This window comes from Erpetoichthys calabaricus, chromosome 3, assembly GCF_900747795.2.
Source record: "Erpetoichthys calabaricus chromosome 3, fErpCal1.3, whole genome shotgun sequence".
Lineage (NCBI taxonomy): Eukaryota > Metazoa > Chordata > Cladistia > Polypteriformes > Polypteridae > Erpetoichthys > Erpetoichthys calabaricus.
This window is the reverse complement of record NC_041396.2, coordinates 122,459,213-122,483,770: the sequence shown is the minus strand read 5'-3', so window position 1 is coordinate 122,483,770 and position 24,558 is coordinate 122,459,213. Positions and strand designations below refer to the sequence as shown.

Below are 24,558 nucleotides of genomic sequence, written 5' to 3'. Positions count from 1 at the left end.
GAGGTGAGAGTGAGAGTGGGTTAGGGTGGTCAAACCTGTTAAAGAAGTTGTTCATTTGGTTTGCTCTCTTCACGTCTCTCTCGATGGTGGCACCCCGCTTCGAGCTGCAGCCAGTGATGATCTTCATCCCATCCCACACTTCCTTCATGCTGTTATTCTGCAACTTCTGCTCCAGCTTTCTCCTGTACTGCTCCTTCGCCACCCTGAGCTGGACTCGGAGTTCCTTCTGCACGCGCTTGAGCTCATGCTGATCACCGCTTTTAAAAGCCCTTTTCTTCTGGTTCAAAAGGCCCTTGATGATCACTTGTAATCCATGGCTTGTTGTTAGCATAGCAGCGTACAGTTCTTACTGGAACTACAATGTCCATACAGAAGTTGATGTAGTCGGTAGTGCAGTCAACAACCTCCTCAATGTTCTGACTATGTGATCCCTGCAGGATATCCCAATCTGTAGTTCCAAAGCATTCTCTCAGTGCCTTCTCTGCCTCCGGGGACCACTTCCTGAATGAGCGTGTGATTGTAGGTAGGACCCTCACTCTTGGTTTGTAGTGAGGTTGAAGCAGAACCGGGTTATGATCTGCTTTCCCGAGCGCAGGCAGCGGGGTGGCGCTGTATGCATCTTTAATGTTTGCATATAGTAAATCAATAGTCTTATTTCCCCGGGTGTTACAATCCACATACTGGGAGAAGGCAGGTAATGTTTTGTCCAGCGTCACATGGTTAAAGTCTCCAGCGATTAGCACAAGCGCCTCAGGGTGCTGCGTTTATAACTTAGCAACAGCAGAATGGATGATGTCACTCGCTGTCTCCACGTCTGCCTGAGGAGGGATGTAAACAATAACAACAATGACGTGTCCAAACTCTCTGGGCAAGTAATAGGGACGCAAACTTACGGCCAACAGTTCGATGTCCCTGCAGCAAGTGGAGACTTTGACGTTAACATGTCCAGAGTTACATCACCGTGTATTAACATAGAGAGCGAGTCCTCCTCCTTTGTGCTTCCCGCAGGTACTTGCATCTCTGTCCACTCTAACTGTGCTAAACCCGGGTAGGAGGACATTAAACAGACCTGACATTCTGCCCCTTCTGTCAGTTTACCCCCTCTATCTGTCCAGGTACTCAGGGTTTGAATTTTTATCACAATTTATGTTATTTGTTCAAGATTTTTTTGTAGTATTATATGTTGTATTTTAGTCTGCATTATTGTCTTTTATTCTATTTGAATGTATTGTATATCCTGTATTTATCTTTATTTAGTGAAGGTATTATTTGTAGCCAATGTTATATAGGTCATGTTGTTCTTTTTGAATTTTGGGCAGGGTGCTATATAAATAAATTGTGTTCTTATTAGTATTTTTATTTTTTTTCATTTGATGGCCCATTGTTTATAATAATAAGTGACAAAAACTAGAGCAGTTCTATATAAGGCAATTAATATATTGCATAATTCAGTGTAGAATATGTATTGCTGTTTTCTTCACATACATGTTTAAAAATATTAGATTGGCTTAAAAGTTTATTCTAAATTGGTTTAGAACAATATTGCACACAGGCATAGTACATTTTAAAAGCGTAATCACTTTTATTATTAACGTTTTACTAAACCCTAACGTGGTGTAAACATTATAATTATATTGTATACTTAGTTTTTTTTTTGTTTACATTCATGAAACAATTTTCAATTAACACAGATCTTGATGATTTTAATTTTGTCGACATGTTAAATGGTTCCCACAGACCCGAACACAATGTAAATGTTAATGGTGTATTTCACAGAAATGATCCGTATTGTTTAGTTTGATATATGACACGATGTGATGGCAGAAACAGTCTGAACTTCACAATGATGCGGATTATTTGGTTTCTAAACGGGTCTTTGACCCGACGTTACTTTCCGGGCTTTTCCGAGACCTGCCGAAACCTTCCCAAAGTAATTTTACAAAGTCAGTCCTGAAACGAAGGTGACGCCACTTCCGGGTCTACAACTGCGGGTCTAAAACTGCGGTGACGTATGGTGCTGTGGCTCTGCAAGTGGATGCTACTCGATTAAGGCAGATTATTGTACCCTAAAAATAAACTTTAACGATTGTTAACAATAAAATACACATATCTGACATTTTATTTTAGTTTTATTAACATTAATCAATAGCAGAAGCCTATTGTTTCATACAGAGTTTGGTAACCTTCATTATTTCCTTAAAAATAAATGCAAAAATAGGCTAAAGTTAGAAGCAGAGCTGTGTTTAAAATTTTCAGGAGTAGAACCCAACATTGACAATAATGACCTATAAAGCATAAAAAGATTCAGCCTTCACAATTGAAATTGAGTTATTATCCTCTTTTTTTGACCTGAAGTAACATGTAACTTGAGTTACTTTTCAGCTCGTTTTGATCTGTATTCATATGTAACTGTATAAATTTTGTAAATTTAAAATATAGACATTTTAGGCAAATTTTTTTTTTTTTTTTTTAATTTCTAAATGTGTTTGCCAATCATTACTGAAAATCATGACATCATCAAGATACGCCCCGGAATACTCGGAATGAGGACACAAGATCTGGTCCATCATACGCTGGAAATTTAGAGGCGCGCCATGAAGTGGGAGTCTAGTAAATTCATAAAGTCCGTCAGGAGTCGCAAATGCTGTTTTTTCGCAACTGTCAGCCTCAAGAGGTACCCGCCAGTAACCTTTCATGAGATCCAGTGTGGAGATATAGGATGCCTGTCCCAGTTTTTCCAACAGTTTGTCAACACGGGGCATTGGATAAGCAAATCAAATTTTGAGACTTTATTCAAGCGCCTGAAATCAATACAGAAGCGAACCAAGCCGTCTTGCTGTGGGACTAATACGACCGGACTACAGCAGTCACTTTTACTTTCACGAATTACACCCAATGCCAGCATCATTTTGACTTCCTCATGCACAGTATTATGTCGTGCTTCTGGAATCCGATATAGGCGCATCTGCACTCTAATACTGGGTTCAGTAGTGATTTTATGTTCTGCAAGACTAGTCACGCCTGGCAAGTCTGAAAAAATCATCAGTGTTCCGTTCAATCAGAGATAACAACTATGTCTTTTGCGAGTCAGTCAAATCGTCACCAATGGCAACATCAGTCTGAGCGACTGCAGCCAAAGAAGTGTACCCCCCCCTGCGGGTCATGCCATTCCTTCAAGAGATTAACATGTAAAATCTGGAATGGTTTGCGCCGGCTCGGTATTCTAACCTTGTAATTTACCGGCCCCATACGTTCCTCAATAATGGCAGGGCCCTGCCATTTCACTAGGAATTTGTGGGGATCCATTGGAATCAGTACCAGAACACGATCACCAGGTTTAAATTCACGGAGCTTACAGCGTCTATCATAAAAGAAGTTTCTGAGTTTCCTGCTCACGTCGCTGATGCTCCACAGCAATAGAAGAAAGTTTAGAAATTCTTTCTTGCAACGAAATTACCCGATCTGCAAAGCTCAGCCCGTGAGCTTTTGTCCCGAATCCTGTCCATTCCTCCCATACAACATCCAAGAGGCCTCTCAGACGCCTGCCAAACAACAACTCGAATGGACTCAAACCAGTGGAGGCCTGCGGCAATTCCTGTACTGCAAACATAATAAAAGGCAGGACAGAGTCCCAAGACGTCGGATCATCATGAGCAACTCGCCTGATCATCTGTTTTAAAGTTTTGTTAAATCGTTCAGTCAAACCATTTGTCTGTGGATAGTTAACAGTGGTACTCCATTTCTTAATAGCAAAGCTGTCACACAATTGTTTCATCACACTAGAAGTAAAAGGTGTGTCCTGATCAGTTAAAATTTCTCTAGGGATGCCAATACGAGTGAAAATCTCACACAAAGCTTTGGCTACAGTGGAGGAATTAGCTTTTTTCAAAGCAGCCACTTCCGGATATCGCATTGCATAGTCAACCAACACAAGCATATATTGATACCCAGTTTTAGTTTTAGGTAGAGGGCCTACTATATCTAATCCCACCCATTGGAAAGGGACTTCCAAAATAGGCATAGGAGAAAGGGGAGCCCGAGGGGATTTATAAGCAGAGACAATTTGACAATCAGGACAAGAAGTACAGAATCGCTCCACATCTTTCCCCATATTCAGTCAATAAAATCGTTTTGATAAACATTCTCTAGTCTTATCAGTCCCCTGGTGCCCACCCAAGATGTGGGAGTGAGCTAATTGCAAAAGAATGTCCCTATGTACTTCAGGTACAACTAACTGTTAAATAAATTCCCCGTGTAAATGATCTGATATCACTCTAAAAAGGCAGCCGTCTTTCTCAAGAAAGTGCAGGGTTTTTAAGCCCCCTGATGCACGCTCTTGGTAATAAGAGTCACTAGCACACTAGCAGAGCGAGCCTGTTTAAATGCATATTCTAATGAGCTATCAGCATGCTGCAAGCACACAAAATCTGTCTGCTTGCTAGTGCTCGGTTCTTGTCCGGAGGCATTTGCAATTTGAGAAGTTGTAGATGGGCCAGCCAGCTGCTCTGGGAAATTGGGAGGTTGTCACCCTTGGTCTCACTGGAGAGATCAGGTTCAATATCTAGTCTGGGCTCGAGAACTTCCCCAACAGCCACTTCGGGTTTAACCTCTTCCCCCCCGCTAAGCTTGACACAGGGCTCACTGACTGGCATCCGACATTCGGTAATGAGTTTAGGGAAAAGGGCATTCCTCCTGCCGATCAGTAAGGGCCAGAGGCAGGAGTCCGAAACGGCAGACCAAACTTTAAAATGACGACCCTTATATGTTAAAGGAAGAAGCAATGTCTGATAGTCTTTAACATCTCCATGTACACAACGTATGTTTACAGTTTCAGTGTTACACAGATACCTGTTGTCAAGACAGTCTCGTCTTACAATACAAAGGTCACTTCCTGAGTCCAATAATGCTGAGATCTCGCGGCCCCCCAACTTCACCGAGACCATTAAGCCATCCTTTTTATCGATTGAGCGGGGGATAGGCAACATTCCCTCGCCAAGTGGCCGGGTTGATCACACCGGAAGCATCTTTGTTCAGCTCCACTGCTGAAATACCCACGGCGACGTCCACGGCCTCCTGCTTCCCCAGATATGGGTGCCACGTTAACAGGCAGATCCCCTGGAGGTCTTCCCAAAGAAGCCCAATTTTCAGGGTTAACAGTACGCTGAGTCTCAAATCTCCGTTCAAAGAGACGAGCATTTCCTGGGCGATCTCTCGGAGGTTGTGGAACCGCATAAGGAGCAGAAAATCCACTGCTTTTTCTCCAAGCGGTCTGAGAACCCTCCAAATGTTTGGCCATGATCGTCAACGATTCAACATCATGACGAAGGAATTCATCTCGGAGAACTGCAGGGATCCCAGCCAGCTGTATATTCATGACAAACTTTTCCACAATGCGCTCCATCTTGCTGCCCTCAAACCAGCAGTGAACTTTATGAATCAAATCTTGAATATGTACACGAATGGGACCGTCCATGTTCAGTTTCCAATCATGAAGCGCAAAACCTTTAGACAAAAAGCTCGTAGTTTTTCGTAAAATAACTTATCGCTTCAAGAAATCATAATCGCCGAATTTATCGTGAGGCCCATTCCGTAAAGCAATTAAGGCATCCCCAGACAAAAAGGGGGTGACAATGACATCCCAGTTTCGTTTGTCCCATTCCAGGAAAGTCGCCACATGTTCAAAAGCTAAAAGGAACATCTCTGGGTCATCGGAAGGACCCGTCTTCGTCAGCACATCCTTGGAATTAGTAGGTAGAGCAGGAGCAGGAACCAGATCATCCTCCAGGTCAGGAGGAAGCGGGACATTTTGAGCTATCTGAAACAACCGCTCAGCGTTCATCCATGCGTTCATCTGTGCACCCCACTTCTGGTACCACTTGTCATGCTTGGGTCACAGATTTGCACAGAAACACAGAAGATTGTAGAGACAGGAACTTTATTCAAACACTGCAAACAAACATGTCTCTTTTTCAGAAGTTTAAACATGCTCCTTGACAAGACGGAGATGACAAATCCGTCTCACAATTAAAAGAATGCAAACATATCTTCCTCTTCAAAGAAGTGTGCATCAGGAGCAGGGAAGGTCTGAGAGAGAGAAAAGCAAACAAACAATCAGAAACTGATAGGTGCTGTTTGGACTTTTAAGTCTGCGAAGTACCGCGCAGATGACGCGATAGATCAGCCACAAGTAAGGCCAGCAGCAAGGGATCAGTGTGAAGGTAGTCTTTCAGCGTCTTTTTTTTTTTAACCTGTTGGGGTGCGATCAGCCCCCCAGCTCACAATATATATATATATATATATATATATATATATATATATATAAAATATGTCTATCTATTATAAAAAGAAATCCTGTCCCCTGTCCTGATAGTCTACAATACGTCATCTTTCTCAGAAGATAATTTAAAGACCCGCGAGACGAAAGAGACCTGCCACGGTGCGTCTCACGGGAACATAGAACGAGAGTCTTGCAAGACACACCCTACTTACAAGCAATATCAAAAAAAACAAATCAGTAGTGTAAAGGCAGTCACGCAGCACACACAGCTCCAGGGCTATCAGTGCATATAAAGTGTATAAGGTCAATACGGTAGAAATGAAATGAATAGGGTAGAAATGAAACGTCGATGATTAAACGAAGAAGAAAGAAAAGCGCGGAAAAAGAGACTCAAATGCGACTACTTTATTCACATAATTTTACTTATTTATTATGTTCTACTATACTGTTATCTTTCTATCTATGACTTTTTGTTAATCTACCTGATATTCTTCTAACTTTGCACAGTTTTTGATAAGCGGATCAGGATGCATTTCACTGCGTGTTGTCCTGTATAACTATGCATGTGACAAATAAAGAATCTTGGGAATTTCAAAAACGGAGTTTACAGCACATGCATTTACTGGTTACTTTCTTAATGTATATATATTTATCTGTCTGCTTATTTAAAAACCTAAATTTACCCCAGGAGTCAAAAACGTTCTGCTAGCCCTTGTACAAAAACCTAGACAAAAGCTGGGGTATCACCTTGGTAACCCCATGTACTTTTGGAACTGTGAGAGGAAAATAGCACGACTTTACAGACAGGTGGAGTCCAATGCAGAACTCTACTTAATTTGTTACTATGTAAAAAAAAAAAATTAAATGCTGATGATGTAGATCGTTTTGTCTATGCTGAAATTCCAAACAGAGAAACCTATCCTGACCTCATTAAAAAGATTCAGCATATTGGGACTCGCAAGATTACAAATATTGTTTTTAAAGAGGTTCTGAAATAAAAGTGAAACTAATGAAATAGCAACAATTCAAAGAAAAAAAAATCTTAAAAGTGTGTATCCGGAAAACCAATCACAGGGGTTGGCGAGCGAAGCCCCCTAGTATATATATATATATATATATATATATATATATATATATATATATATATATATATATATATAAAATATGTATTTTTAGAACAAAATATATACAGTACACACAAAAGCATATTACTCTGAAGAAACAGGTAAACAATTTGTAACTGTGTACATATAATTACATACTCATTCAATATCTTACTTTCTGAATTATTTTTCATGCCAGTTCTTGAAACAATTTCTCTTTACCACTAGACACAGAGAAACATTATATTTTTTACAATAGATTATAGTTTTTGTGCTACAATTTACACATCTTCTCCTGCCTTCTGTTGCAATTGCTCCACATAAGTTTAGTGTGTTTTTATTTATTTTTTGTTGTTGCTTTTTTCTTGCATTTCACTTCTAGAATAAACTAAGTACATGCATACATTTTCATGCCAGCTTCCTCCAGTGCTGGTTTATGAGGACAATGCCTTTCCTGAAAGCCTTGGGTATAGTGCAGGATACAGCCCTAGACATGACCCCAGAGCTCTTCAGTTTCTTATTTCTCATTTGTAATTGTGCTAATTTCTGCATGTGGGTCACCAATGAACTTTGTTGGGTAAAACTGGGTCTTGAGGCCATAAACATGGTGAAACACTGACCAAAATCTTTCAAACGGGCCAGTGTAGAATATCCAATCAACCTAAACAGAACATGTTTGGCATGCAGGAGGAAAACTGGCATATTCAGAAACCGTGTTTGAAGATTTAAAAAAAAATGACTGGCTCTATTTTTATGCCAAGACATTAGCAATTGATAGAAGAGAAGTTGTGGGAATGAAGCAAGTGCAATTAGAAACACGATAAATAATATTGCATGGGACTGCCAATCCTTTTGATGGATAGGAGGAGGGGGGTGCATAGCATGGTGGTTAAGGCTTTGGATTTCAAACCCTGAGGTTGTGGGTTCAAATTCACTACTGACACTGTGTGACCATGAGCAAGTCACTTGACCTGCCTGTGCTCCAATTGGAAAACCAAAAGAAATGTAACCAATTGTATCATAAATGTTGTAAGTTACCTTGGATAAAGGTAAATACATTTACATGTAAATTATACTGTGAACAAGTCAGTAACTGAAACAGCTTTTTTGGTTTCCCATTTGCTCACAACCCAGCGATATGAACAGCATGATACAGTTACATTCAATCAAAATTTAGAGTCCTCATGTAAAACTTCAAATGATGTGGGTACAGCATAACAGTAATCACCAATATGATAAGAAACATTGCCAGTACTGTAAGTTGAAATTGAAAGAGCAGAAAACGAACACAGGGAGATTGTGCTGCAGGCAGCATCTGGGTATGTTAATTGAACCCATGACTCCTGAACTGTAAAACTGTACCCTGCGATGCTTCAAAGTTATACTAGGAGCAATGCTTACAAATCAAGTATAGTATCAAGTCCTTCAGTAAATGCGTCTTTCTCAAAATTCAAAGCTCTGATCAGAATGTGACTCAAGGTCTTCATATTACATATCACTATCATTCTGTAGCTTTTCTAGAACTTTCTTGACCTTATGTTTTCTTGGTTTTGAAGGAGAAGACATTTCCTTAGTACAAACTTCAAGTCTTATTGCGCGTCAACCAAATAATCCGCATGCACTCTAACAGACGATTTGTGCATAATGTTGCATAAAGATGAGCTGTTGCATGTCCAGTTTATTTCTGGCTTTTTACACACAGCTGTGACTTGTAGAATGTAGTATCAATGACTAATCATAGGTGACTATACATTATTGGAATGCTCTGAACCTATTGTATCCAGTGGTAATGAGTGTTACCCTGCATGTTGCTCAACATATGTGGGATCTTTAATAAAAGCAGAGTCACTCTGTATATACAGTACATGTGCAAACTGTATATTTTACTAATGAAAGATGGCACACAATATTGAAACTTGTCATTTGTTTGAAAGGAACCAATGGGACACCTCATGCATAAGTGGCTAAAGGGAGTGGTGGGAGTTAATAAATGTCACTTTTTGTTGAACCTAGTAAGAGTTCATTACTTAACAATTTAAGACTGAAAGAAAGAAACTTGCCTTTCTAATACAATTAAAAACATGTAATTTGAATCTATTGTCTGCATTAGGGAGCGTACAACACACTCCTAATATAAGAACTCTATAACTAAAATAGTCTAATCCAAACATCCTTGCTAAGCTGTGGCTCACTATCCAATTGAAGAAGACTTGCATTCCAGTTCTGTTTTATGTAAATGGCGACTCCCTCCCCCTTTCAGGTTGAAAAAAAGGAAGTGGTGAAAAGAGCTTCTTAGGAAAATGGAGGCTTAAGGTAAAATCCAGTAAAAAATCAAAACACTTCTAACAGGCAGCAGTGAGACAACAGCAAAAGGCAGAAAGCATTTAATAGTAGGAGCACCTTAAACAGCTAATACAGGGTCTTAGAGAGGGCCAGTAAGGATTAAAAAGATCATGTAGTTTGTTAAACTCATTATTAAATCATGTTCAATTTCAACACTAGAATCCCTGAAGTCTATGAAATAACTCATAATCCCGGGTCACCTTAAATTGCCTCACACCTCCTCATCAGCATATTTGTTTTGCAAATGTGTTGATCAGCACCAGCAGCAGGAAGCCTGCTATCCCATCCCCCACTGATGCAGCTTTAGTCGTAAACCAAGTTCTCCCAGCTTAGGTCTGTTTATCTAGATGTGAGGTACCTTGAATTGTATAGGGTAAATAATATATCATTATTTGGAACACATACATTTCATGTGTTGTAAGCTTGAAGGCTGATCACACCCTCAGAGGACACAGACGCCCCTGGGAAAACCCCTGAAACAGCTGATAGTCTACCTTCACATTGCTCCTTACCCTTCTTACTTGCGCTATAACGCACGATAAACCTCTCACACGGTACTCTGCTTACTTACAAGCCTTGTACAGTGCCTGTTAGTTTTGGAATTGATTGTTTGCTTCTCTCTCTCTCTCTGACATTCTCTGCTCCTGGCGGAACTGTAATCTCTGACTTGTCACGGAGCATGTTTAAACTTTTGAAAAAAGACTAATGTTTGTTTGCAGTGCTTTGAATAAAGTTCCTTTTTTTTCTACAACCTCCTGTGTCTCTGTGCAAACATAACTAAAACAGAAACTTTTTTCATGTTCTATTCATCTGCAAAATGCTGATGTGAAGTGTGTAATGTGTTAAGACTGAAGTCCAAATATCAAATAAACACTTTCACAAAAGACACAGATATAACAGAACAAGTGTGCTTTTTTTCAAGAATTTAACTAAAGTAAAAGAAATTGGGATAGGCTACTACACACACACACACCCACATATACATCTGCTTGGCTGGTGTAGAGATAAGAACTGCTGTCTCCAAGTCGAGAGGTGGGGGGTTTGATTCTGGGTCTGTCATGGTTTTGAGTAATGAGTGGCTATTATTATTACTATTATGAAATAAAAACATACATTTGATTTATCTGAGTCTGTAACAGCAGGTTTAAATTTATGATTTTGTAAAAATTAGCGTTTTGTTTTATTATTCACTTTTATTCTATCAGTCACTTTCACACTCCCCCCGATCTGACACTGTTAGTTTTCAAATAAAGATGTGCTATAACAGAGGTAAACTCCGATGAGGATGAGGGTTCTACATCTGAGAAAAGAGAACAGAAGCCTTCCCCACAAGAAACATCCACTCACACATAAGAACAACGCAGCTGCACCAGGCATAAAGGCAAAAAATTGGACCGTTTGGATGCAGCAAGAGGTTGGGTGTTATCCTGCCAGTGAATCTGTCACACGCATGTCCTTCAGTGAAGCAGCAGGGCATACTGAGTTCTCCAGGGTATTGTGTAAATTTACATTTGTGATTATATTTTGTGATGGTCTTTATATAAAAAAAAAATGTATATGTTACTTAATATAAAAGCCAGATCGAATGTCATTTACCTTGATTTATTTACTTATCTCTCTACAGCGTAAAGTCACAAGTAGACTGCAGAGCTTCCTGTGTTTAATCTACATGGGCATGCTGACAGCTTTTGAATTAGTTTTCGGTTTTCTTCATAGATTACGTTCTCCGATGTAAATATGAAATGATCACACTTGCCTTGATCTTTCCTCTGTTGCCCTTCTGTTGTTATTTTGGTCCCTCAGACAAGCCTTACTTATGTTGAAATGCCCACATGGGGGTTTCAGGACATGTGACAGTACACACATTTGATTGGCTGTCTTGTCCTAATGATGAAAGATTCTTATCAAAGTGTTTGATCTTTTATATACCTTCGCACACCCTCCTTTCTTTCCCAAGCTGTAAACTAATTTGGTAATTTGCAATACAAAAGTATGCTTGCAATGCCAGTAAGTCCTATAAATTCAGTTCATCCTGGTTCGTTTAAGCAGAATTATTTAAATTTAGTTTGCAATTTAAAATTTGTCAATTTTCCACACCAGAACAACAGTAATGTTTCTGACTATTGGAGTAGGAGTCTGGGCTGTTAGAGTGATTATAAGTGATATTTTGTGATTATTGTATAGTTGTCTAGAGGTGAGTGAGATAGCAATTCACATTTGGGTAGCAATATATAAATAAAGTGTGAATGTGTGTAAGCTACATGCACCAACATTATAATAGGGCTGCACTCAAATCATTTATTTTCTTTTTCTAAAAGGCATCTCATTCATGACCAAGCACAATGTTGGATTGGTCGTTCATTCCATTTGTACAAAGAAAGGCCACTGTACTTCTCACATCTGTATATTTCATCAGGGAAGCAAGCTGCTTCACTTGTGTACTGCTCTGTCTACAATGTGAACTCTCTTGTGTGCTCCTTTGTACACTTCAAAATGATTCTCGTGCTTGTATTCCAAGTGTGCTGAAATACTGCAATGTATTTTCAAAAAATTTTATATATGTTTTTTGACTGTGGACAGTTTTTATATTCTGTTTGTCATGCCACTTGCCCTTTACCTACATATTACATTAAATTAATTAGTCTGTATTTTATGATATATTTATATAGAATATTTTGTTATGCTTTTCATAAATAATTACTGAAACAGTTTTTGACAGCGCATCCTGGGAAGTTTTTTTTTTTTTTTTTTTTTTTAACTTGAACATTTAAGGTGAATAAACCAAGTATCTTTTGTCTTCCAAGAAGTGAGTTTTACATTCACTCCAGTTGCAATAGGTTATGTATGGTTTTTGAGGGTTGGGCAGTAGGGACACGTTATGAGGGTGCTGACCTGGCATTAGTGAGAACAAAAGGATTCAAACGACACTTGGCATAGCTGTGGAAGTTACAGTACTGAAGAAATGCGTGCCGGTTTTAGTGGCTATATAAAACAGCATATTAAAAAAACTAATTCAAATAATTAATTTTCTACGCATCTCATTTGCCCAAATTAATTTGACATACAGTGGTGTGAAAAACTATTTGCCCCCTTCCTGATTTCTTATTCTTTTGCATGTTTGTCACACAAAATGTTTCTGATCATCAAACACATTTAACCATTAGTCAAATATAACACAAGTAAACACAAAATGCAGTTTGTAAATGGTGGTTTTTATTATTTAGGGAGAAAAAAAAATCCAAATCTACATGGCCCTGTGTGAAAAAGTAATTGCCCCCTGAACCTAATAACTGGTTGGGCCACCCTTAGCAGCAATAACTGCAATGAAGCGTTTGCGATAACTTGCAATGAGTCTTTTACAGCGCTCTGGAGGAATTTTGGCCCACTCATCTTTGCAAAATTGTTGTAATTCAGCTTTATCTGAGGGTTTTCTAGCATGAACCGCCTTTTTAAGGTCATGCCATAGCATCTCAATTGGATTCAGGTCAGGACTTTGACTAAGCCACTCCAAAGTCTTCATTTTGTTTTTCTTCAGCCATTCAGAGGTGGATTTGCTGGTGTGTTTTGGGTCATTGTCCTGTTGCAGCACCCAAGATCGCTTCAGCTTGAGTTGACGAACAGATGGCCGGACATTCTCCTTCAGGATTTTTTGGTAGACAGTAGAATTCATGGTTCCATCTATCACAGCAAGCCTTCCAGTTCCTGAAGCAGCAAAACAACCCCAGACCATCACACTACCACCACCATATTTTACTGTTGGTATGATGTTCTTTTTCTGAAATGCTGTGTTCCTTTTACGCCAGATGTAACGGGACATTTGCCTTCCAAAAAGTTCAACTTTTGTCTCATCAGTCCACAAGGTATTTTCCCAAAAGTCTTGGCAATCATTGAGATGTTTCTTAGCAAAATTGAGACGAGCCCTAATGTTCTTTTTGCTTAACAGTGGTTTGCGTCTTGGACATCTGCCATGCAGGCCGTTTTTGCCCAGTCTCTTTCTTATGGTGGAGTCGTGAACACTGACCTTAATTGAGGCAAGTGAGGCCTGCAGTTCTTTAGACGTTGTCCTGGGGTCTTTTGTGACCTCTCGGATGAGTCGTCTCTGTGCTCTTGGGGTAATTTTGGTCGGCCGGCCACTCCTGGGAAGGTTCACCACTGTTCCATGTTTTTGCCATTTGTGGATAATGGCTCTCACTGTGGTTCGCTGGAGTCCCAAAGCTTTAGAAATGGCTTTATAACCTTTACCAGACTGATAGATCTCAATTACTTCTGTTCTCATTTGTTCTTGAATTTCTTTGGATCTTGGCATGATGTCTAGCTTTTGAGGTGCTTTTGGTCTACTTCTCTGTGTCAGGCAGCTCCTATTTAAGTGATTTCTTGATTGAAACAGGTGTGGCAGTAATCAGGCCTGGGGGTGGCTACGGAAATTGAACTCAGGTGTGATACACCAGTTAGGTTATTTTTTTAACAAGGGGGCAATTACTTTTTCACACAGGGCCATGTAGGTTTGGATTTTTTTTCTCCCTAAATAATAAAAACCATCATTTAAAAACTGCATTTTGTGTTTACTTGTGTTATATTTGACTAATGGTTAAATGTGTTTGATGATCAGAAACATTTTGTGTGACAAACATGCAAAAGAATAAGAAATCAGGAAGGGGGCAAATAGTTTTTCACACCACAGTATATGGTAGAAAACTTAAGTGTCATTTCATTTGTTCATGATAAACTATATGGTCAAAAGTTGGTGGACACCCAGTTATACAATTTATTTGTTTGAGCCAAATCCACTGTTAATAGGTGCATAAAATCGCACAAAGCCAAAGTTTCAATTGACAAACATTGGCAGTAGAATGAGCCATACCAAATAGCTCAGTGACTTTAATCATGGCACTGTCAATACGATACCAACTTTGCCACAAGTGAAATTTCTTGCTCTGCTAGATCTGTCCCAGTCAACCGTAAGTCTTCTTACTGTATTGTGAAGTGGGAATATCTGAAAGCAACAATACCTCAGTCATAAAGTGGTAGACCATACAAATTCACAGAGTGGGGCCAATGAGTGCCAAAGTACATAGAGAGAAAAAAATACCCATTCTGTGTTGGGAGTTTCATGAAATGGGTTTCCATGGCCAAGCAGCTGCACACAAGCCTAAGATCATTTATAAGTAAGGCCAAGTGTTAGCTGGAGTGGTGTAATGCACACCATCATTGGACTCGGGAGCAGTGGAAACGTGTTCTCTGGAGTGGTGAAACTCTTTTCTTTATCTGGCTGTGTGATGAAATGAGTTTGGGTTTGCGTAGTTCCTGCTGTAAAGTTTGGACAGGGAGTGATACAGAAAACACATAGATAAAAAGAATTGTGAGCCATCATTATAAATGAACTCCAAGATTAATGTCCTTTATTTACACCAACTGGTGGAGTCCCATGAGCTTTTATTTAATGCAATGTGGCAGACTGACTAAAACTAACAGAGCAGTGTTTTATCAGTTTGGTGCATTTACATAACACTTTTAAATATATTTTAATTTACACTAAACCACAATCAATCACAATAATGCCATTAAGTATTATGTAAAATCCCAAAACAGTTCATCATTAAAAGTCATGGGTGGTTCATGCAAGTAAGATTTCTTATATTTAAACTGTTATCAGGGAACAAAATATAAAGTTAAATTATATATGATCTCATTTGCTAATTTAAATGTGCTGATACAAATGATGTCAGGATGTCCTAGGTATAAATAGGCATGCAGTTTTCAAGCAGTTTTTTTTTAATTTTTCCTTTTCCCTTACAAGAAGGGATAATGGTCTACGGCTGTTTTTCAGGGTAATTACTGCTACAGCATACAAATTTATTTTAGGCAATTTTATGCTTCTATTTTGTGGCAAGTTTATTGAAGGCCCTTTTCTGTTTCAGCATGACTGTGCCTCTGTGCACAAAGCCAGCTCCATGAAACACATGGTTTGATGAATTTGGTGTGGAGAAACTCGACAGGCCTATACAGAGCCCTGGCCTTAACCCTATTGAATACCTTTTGGATGAATTTCAGTTTTGATTGAGAGACAGATCTAATATCAGTACCTGACCTCACAAATGCTCTTTTGGCTGTATGGGCACACATTTCCACATACATACTCTAAAAATCTTGTGGAAATACTTGCCAGAAGAGTGAAGGCTCTTATGGTGACAAATAGGGAGCCAACTCCATGTTATTCCCCATGGTTGGAGTAGGATGTCCAACAGCTTATATAGGTGTCGTGGTCAGGTATTCACAAACTTGGCCAAATAGTGTCTTGACTTTAACATTTTATCATTAAAAATTATCCATTTATGTTATCACCATTAATAACACTAATTGCCTAATAATGTTTTGGGTAAATCATCGGTGACATATAAGGACTTGTTCTGTTTATGCACAGTTTAGTTGGTTTGAATGTTAGTTAAGCTTTTCCATTTTTGCTACCATAAAACATGTATTACATAGTTGTGTTAATGTTTTTGAGAAGGCAATGTTTCCATTATAAAATATGGGTTTGTTAAGTGAGTGAAGGTACTAATCGGTCTTACAAAGAATAAAGTATAGGAGTTAATGACTCAAACACATATAGGAAACCACTGATTTAGCAAACTTCTTTGGAGTGTTTTGTTTTTCCTAAGAATTTTGCTTAATGCACAGGAACTTCTTTTTTTCATTTGGTGTGCATTACTGCATTTGAAACATGTTACTTTTACCAGACATACATTCTAGGCTAATGCAACTCTGGATAGACCCCCACATGACTATCTGTATCTACAGCATCATTGCTTTGTTTGTTTTATACAGTTTTGCACTTGGAAGCACATTCGTGACTGATGTTTTGTTTTAAACTGGATTGGGTCAGGAAACATTTTTGTCATTCCTTTTTTTTCTCCCAGTAGAGCATGCTTTATTGACTTTGCCTAACCTTTGTGGATAACTGGTACTGCAAAAGTTGTATTTTAATGTCTGCTTTGTACTTGTACCCTGAAGTATGATAGAAATGCATTATATTTTTACTTTCAGAACCCAAAGATTCTTCTGTTAGATGAAGCAACAAGGTATGTTATACCAAATAATTTTATTATTTTTTTACAGACAGGTCATTGTTAAGTAATGTAGTAGTAATTTTAGTATTATATTGCAAACTTGCATCCTTTTATTCCCAGGCTCACAAGTTTTGAGACAAAACATAGTTCAACCGCAATGAAAAAGTCCCATGTGCTTTTATTTTAGGTTTTACTACATTAAAATGTTATTTTCCAGCAAATTCAAAGCAAAATTTCTTTCCGCACACTTGCCATTTGCCAAAACTGTTTATATAAGCCCCAACCTGGATAGTCCAACAGTGCACCATGGGTCTGACAAAATATGACTAATTTATGTAGTCTCTTTCATCAAATTGTTAGTCAAAGTGCCATCATGGGACATATTGAAGTCCAATATACATTTGCCATTATTTCTGTTCTGAGTTTTGAAGAAATCTCTCTGTCAACACGTTTTTCAAGTAATGAGGATGTCAAGGCAGCTGTGACGTCCTGGTTTAAAGGTCAAACAAGATTTTTTTCCAAAGGGCTTAAAGTCATTGCAAGAAAAGTGGGTGAAGTGTATGGAGCTACCAAGGGACTATATTGAAAAATTAAACAAACTTTTTTCAAAACTCTTTTCTTTCCTACTTAGGTAAATAAATTATTGAACGCCCCTCGTACATACCATTTTTCAGTTTGTCACTTCTGAAGTGGTTTCTGTCCTTGGAGTCATTATATTATTATAGATTTGGAAATTTACAAATCTTAATGATCAGAAATTCAAATCCTACAGTCTTTCTACACCTCCCAATAGGTTGTGCCGCAAACCTACGCTGCCTTGAGATTTTAACAAAGTTTTGTAAATGGTGCTGTCAATGGCATTGGCAATCAAGTAAAGTACTGACTGTTTTGTTGATTAATCAAGAAAAAACTATATATTAAAATCAGCACAAGTAAATAAAAAACAAGGCAGACCTTTTGAAACTTTCCAAAAATTTTAAATGGAAAAAGGTCAACAAAGAAACTTCAAAAATGGCATCATGAAAAAATAAGCATGTTAAAGATATTGAAAAGGTGCCTGTAAAACATATTGTGGTCGGGTGTAGAAAAGACAGGTCGTAAAGTGGATGAATAGTTGGGACACCAACAAAGTTATTCCGTTTAATAAGAGGAAGTCTATAAAGTAGCCTGCTTGGGCAAATAAGCAACAAAAGATATTCAGATCTTTGCCGTGCAAATAAGGGTCAATCAATGGAACTTCGTCCAGTTTGGTTCTTCCTGTTTGCTCTATTTGCAAAAGATTCTTTTTATATCACACAAATCAGAGGTACTGGTGGGGCTAAGTGCCTTCACTGGGCGGTTCTGTGGGGAGAGAAGGAGAAGAGTGTTGGCAACCGTGCCAACTCTCGCCCTGGCAGGTTATGCTTTGATGCATAAGTGTGGCACAGCCCCCTCCCCACCTCAGCTTTGCTCCAGGGGGACAAGCAAATCTGGCCAAGAGGTTGTGGGCCCAGGAGAGGGTGTCAGTATTGGCGTGGAGGGATCGTCACTGGTGCAGTACCTTCAACTTGTAGGTTGCAGGCTCAGAAACCACAGGGTGATCCTGGGATTTGAGTCACAATGGGAACAGAGCCACTGAAGGGGCGCGTTGTCTGCGACCAAAGTGAACTTTCAGCCCAAGAAGTAGTAATGAAGCTGAGTGATCGCCCAACATGATAGCAAGAGACTCCCATTCAATCAACACATGCTTAGTTTCCCAGTCCAGCAGTTTCTGGCTGAGATACATGACGGGGTGTTCAACTCTGTTGACAACCTGGCTCAGTCCTGCACCAAGGCCAGTTGTGAGGCGTCAGTCTGGAGTACGAAAGGAAGAGAGAAGTTAGGGAAAGTAATACTGGAGTTGATATAAGGGCCATCTTTAAGTCACCAAATGAGGCGTCAGTCGTGGGGGTCCACATCATTGTGTTGGATGCCTTCTTCTTTGTCAGTTATGTGAGAGGCATGGCCCTCTCTGAGAAGCGTGGAATGAATCTTTGGTAGTACCCCGGGAAGGCCTGTACCTGTCTCTTGGTCACATATGGCAGCAACTTAGGACCACTGGGATTTGATATGTCCACCGCCTACCATGTAGCCTAGATATTTAGCCTTGGTCAGCCCGAAATAGCACTTCTGAGGTTTGATCTGGAGGCTGGACTCACAGATGGTTTGGAGGACATCTGAAATGTGGTGTAGGTGTTCTGCCCTGGTGCTTGAATAGATGACCATGTCGTCCAGCTAAGCATCCCTATAGGCATTGTGGGGCCAGGGCAATTTGTCCATCAGACATTGGAAGAGCACTGGGGCCCCGTACAGTCCAAAGTGCAGAACGCAATACTGCTAGTTGCCGCTGTGGGTGCTGATCGTGGTCTTTTCCTTCTCCACAGTCATCAAGAGGATTTGCTAATGGCCCTTCATCATGTTGAGGGTGGACAGGTACTTTGTGTTACCTAGATGCTCCAAAAGGTCGTCCACCCTGGGGATGGGATTGGTATCAAAACAAGAGGCCTAGTTAAGGCGACAGAAGTCATTGCAAAAGTGCCAGCTCTAGTCCGGCTTTGTGACTAACACGATCGGGCTGGGCCACATACTGTGGTTGTTTTGATTGCCTTGTAGAAAAAACTTCAGAAAAAAGTCTGGATGAACATTCAGAATACAACTTACAAAATGCACAAAGCTGACTCAGTTCAATTTAGTTATTACAATTCTTATTGTTTTTGCAAAATACCCTCCTCCTTCTAGTTCTTCCCACCATTACCTAATGTCCAAGCCCAGTAATATCCATCATCCAGTGTCCATCATCTGACCAAAACTTACCAAGATTTCTCCTTACCCTGTGCAGACTTCTAAGCATCTGTGACTTGTTTATCGATCAATTCCCACCATTAATTCAGAGTCAGGAAGACCCACGCATGACATACTGGGACGCTTTAAATGAATAGTTATTTGTTACGTTTTTTTAGAAGCTGCATCTCTAAAACAAGGGTGTTTAGTTTTCTTTTAGAACACGCTTTCCTTAGTTTGTCATCATCTTATGCTTCTGTCCAAATAAGCAGGCAGGGAGGCATGGGCCAGGCTGGTAGAAGTAAATGCAAGTGACCCTGAACTGATAAGCACAGGCAGTTTTCTTAGTTGCTTGGAAGAAATAGAAATATAGGCACAAGCCTTTAATAATTAACTTTTATATAACCTAAATTTACCAAATATAACACATTTTACTTTAAGCTGATTAAGAACAATTAATATATAGATTCAAATTCTCTCTCTCTCATATATATACATATATATATATATTTACTGTATATAACTGTGTGTATATATAAATTATATATGTATATATTGTGATGCGTGAGTCACTGTCCTGCACCCGAAAAACGGTCAATCTTAGTCTTCAGAACAAACAGCAAGCGTATTTATTGAAGCAGGAGCTACCGCTCCATGACACACACACACACACACATTGCAAACAACCAGTGGCTTCATTAGTCATTCCACCTTAGCTCCCCTCCTTCAGTTCAGATACTGATAATCCTCCTCATCAGGTTGGTCCCACGGCTGCAGATCCGCGACTGGAGGAAAGGGGACAAAGAGAAGGTAGGCTAGGTCATTGGCTGGAGTTAAGTACCCCACAGGTCGCTGATCAGTCCACAGTCAACAGGCCGTGAGCGAACCTGTTGTCACAGTGATGAGCTTTCTATGGCCAACAGATGCTTTGTGCCATGGGGTTGTGAGGTCGGCAGTGATGAGCTTTCTATGCGCGACGGGGCTGTGAAGTCGCTGTTGAAGCAGGATGTGTATGTAGCTCACAATAAATATATATATATATATGTATTTGTATATGTATATGTATATTGTAAAGAAAGAACAAAACGCACATAAAGGTTTGGGGTTTTCGGGCCCCGTATACTGTAGAAAGTGCAGAAAATAATTGCAGAGTACAATAGATTCATAACACCGTCCGTCATCATGGCGGATGGGGGGAACATTTGTGTAGCGGGACCGGAAATAGATGAATGGGCTAATGGGAAGAACCGAGATGGATGCTGGGATTGCTGACGTCATCGGGGTGAGACAGAGGGAAGGCGGAAGTGGCGTGTTGTTATACCGTGTTCAGGAAGATTCATGGCGGTGTTGCGTCTTTCTTTCTGTAGAAATAGAGAGAGAGAGGTTAGTACCCTGCCATTCCCGTCTGGCATATGCTGTCGCGTTACATTTTGGATCGTTCCGCGGCTCCCTAATCGCGCATGCGTGACATAAACCCCCCCCCCCTCAGCCCGACCCATTGGGTCTGGGCGGACCGAACCGAGAGGTTGTGAACCCGGGAGAGGGCATCAGCATTGGCTTGAAGGAGACCCCAGCGATAATTAACGGTAAACTTATACGGCTGCAGGTCCAAGAACCACCTGGTGACTTGGGGGTTTGACTCCTTGTGCAGGGCCATCCTCTGGAGAGCAGCATGGTCCATTACCAGGGTGAACTCCCGACCCAGCAGGTAGTACCGCAGATGAGTCACCGCCCACTTAATGGCCAAGGCCTCCCTCTCCACCGCCGCGTACCTGGTCTCTCGGTCCAACAGTTTTCGGCTCAGGTATATCACGGGGTGTTCGGCACCGTCAACGCTTTGGCTCAGCACGGCACCCAGGCCTGTGTCCGAAGCGTCGGTCTGGAGAATAAAAGGTAAAGAGAAATCAGGGGTGTGTAATATAGGTGCCGATGTTAGGGCCTTCTTTAGGTCACTGAATGCTTGTTCCGCTTTATTGTTCCATACCACATACACAGGAGCCCCTTTCTTTGTGAGATCAGTCAAGGGCTCTGCCCTTTCAAAGAAACGGGGAACAAACCGGCAGTAGTACCCCACTAACCCCAAGAAGGCTTGCACCTGTTTCTTGGTTATCGGACAGGGCCATTCAAGGATGTCTTTTACTTTGGAGCATTGTGGTTTCACCTGTCCCCGTCCCACTAGGTAGCCTAAATACTTGGCCTCCCTCAAGCCAAAGAAGCACTTACGGGGATTGATGCGGAGGCTGGCCTTCGCTAGTGTGGCGAGAACAGCATACACCTGCAGCATATGTTCCTCCCAGGTGCCAGAATAGATGACTACATCATCCAAGTAGGCGGCACAATAGGACTGATGGAGCCAGAGCACTCTGTCTACCAGACGTTGGAAGGTCGCTGGTGCCCTGTGCAGTCCAAATGGGAGGATCTTATACTGCCAATGTCCACTAGGGGTACTGAACGCTGTTTTCTCCCTGGCGGATGCCGTTAAGGGAATTTGCCAGTACCCTTTAGTCATATCCAAGGTAGTCAAGTATTGTGCCTTACCCAGTCGTTCTAATAGGTCATCCACTCTGGGCATGGGGTAGGCATCGAATTTGGAGACCTGGTTCAGACGTCGGAAGTCATTGCAAAATCTCCAGGCACCGTCTGGCTTAGAAACGAGGACGATAGGACTGGACCAGGGACTATAGCTCTCTTCAATAATATTCATGTCTAACATCCTCTGGATTTCAAGTTCCACCTCCGTCCGCTTTGCCTCCGGGAGGCGATAGGGTCTCTCCCTGACTACCACCCCCGGCTCAGTAATGATATCGTGCTCAATCAATGAAGTACGGCCAGGTAACTCGCTAACCACTTCGGGGACGGCTCGGATCGCTTCTTCCAGCTCCTGCCGTTGTAATGGTGTTAAGTCTGGACCGAGGTTAACGGCTGCTTTTTCTGCGAAAAGGGAGAGGGCTGTACTGGAGGGAGGAGCCTCGTCCCTGTCTCTCCACGGCTTTAACAAGTTCATGTGGTACACCCTCTCGCTCGGTCTACGATTTGGTTGTTTCACCAAATAATCTACCAGCCCCTTTCACTCCTTTACCTCATAAGGGCCCTGCCAATGGGCGAGTAATTTGGAGTGGGACGTGAGTACGAGTACCATCATGCGGTCCCCGGGGTGGAATTCCCTGAGGACAGCATTCTGATTATAACACCGGGCTTGCGCTGTTTGAGCACGAATCATGTGGTCTTTTAGAATAGGCTGAATCTTGTTCATTCTATCACGCATTTGCACGATATACTCCAAAATATTATTGCCGGGTCGAGCCTCCTCTTCCCAGCCTTCCATAAGAATATCTAAAAGTCCCCGGGGTTGGCGTCCATATAGGAGTTCAAAGAGGGAAAAACCCGTGGAGGCTTGTGGCACCTCCCGGTAAGCAAAGAGCACGAAAGGTAAAGGCTCGTCCCAGTTTGTACCGTCCGTGCTGACTACCTTGCGTAACATCTGTTTAAGCGTCTGATTAACACTAGAATTACCAGAGCCTACGAAAAAACTCGTATATCCGGCCCACCTTAAATCGCTTCTTAAATCCGTTCACACCTCTCCGCCAGCATCCTTTGTCCTCTAAATGTGCTGATAAAAGACAAGCTGCCAGCAGCCGGCTATTCCATCCCCCCACCGACTTAGAACGTGAGCGAAGTTTTCCCAGCTCACGCCTTGATTGATTATGTGGGAGTGAAGTGGAGTTTTACAGTGGAAATAAGAGATCATTATTCTAAAGTCATCTGTGTAAACACATTGTTAAAACAGAAACTTTTTCATATTTTAGTAATAAATGTTACAAAATGTAGTAGGCATAAACTATAGAATATATAAAGCCTGAGTTCCAAAGATCAAATAAACACTTTCACAAAAGCTTCAAGAATGATTCAACAGCTTCTGTGGCGTAGCGCGTTAAGATTTGCCTCTTAGCGCAGAGCAGCTTTTCCTTGCCTCACAGACCTGAGTTCGATTCCCCGTTGGGGATGAAGTGTTGCTTTTTTTTTCTTTTCTTTTAAACCTCAAACGGACATAAAATTTATACATTGGTATGCACTGTCAGTTACTGAGATCGTTATATTTTCATGTGGGATGCTCCTTTTCAAATATTTTTTTAACAATTGAGACTGCAATTAACAGGAACAACTGTCCTTATAACTTATTTTTAAGATCCATAACACACAGACAGACAGAGCACTGCGTAATAGAGAGACAGACAGGCAGAGAAGTCACTAGATATAGAAATAAACAGGGAAGCCACGTGTACTGAAAGAAAAAAAGAACAACATGTGCGTTGTCCCAGCTGCACTGAATAAGCGCAGGCGCTCTAACATCACCCCTCCCCCGATCTTACTTAGAGAGTCAGGGACAACGCACATGTTGTTCTTTTTTTCTTTCAGTACACGTGGCTTCCCTGTTTATTTCTATATCTAGTGACTTCTCTGCCTGTCTGTCTCTCTATTACGCAGTGCTCTGTCTGTCTGTGTGTTATGGATCTTAAAAATAAGTTATAAGGACAGTTGTTCCTGTTAATTGCAGTCTCAATTGTTAAAAAAATATTTGAAAAGGAGCATCCCACATGAAAATAAAACGATCTCAGTAACTGACAGTGCATACCAATGTATAAATTTTATGTCCGTTTGAGGTTAAAAAGAAAAGAAAAAAAAAAGCAACACTTCATCCCCAGCGGGGAATCGAACTCAGGTCTGTGAGGCAAGAAAAAGCTGCTCTGCGCTAAGAGGCAAATCTTAGCGCGCTATGCCACAGAAGCCGTTGAATCATTCTTGAAGCTTTTGTGAAAGTGTTTATTTGATCTTTGGAACTCGGGCTTTATATATTCTATAGTTTATGCCTACTACATTTTGTAACATTTATTACTAAAATATGAAATAGTTTCTGTTTTAACAATGTGTTCACACAGATGACTTTAGAATAATGATCTCTTATTTCCAC

At 40.6% G+C, this 24,558-nt stretch overlaps 1 protein-coding gene across 2 annotated transcripts in view; it reads left to right on the top strand.

The window, feature by feature from the left end:
* The window catches only part of abcb10 (ATP-binding cassette, sub-family B (MDR/TAP), member 10), a 222,451-nt gene that overhangs the window by 190,483 nt on the left and 7,410 nt on the right, over positions 1–24,558 (top strand). For both annotated transcript variants that reach the window (XM_051924255.1, XM_051924254.1), the window contains exon 12: positions 16,768–16,802. In XM_051924255.1, the coding sequence (XP_051780215.1) occupies positions 16,768–16,802 (35 nt within the window). The remainder of the gene's footprint in view (positions 1–16,767; positions 16,803–24,558) is intronic.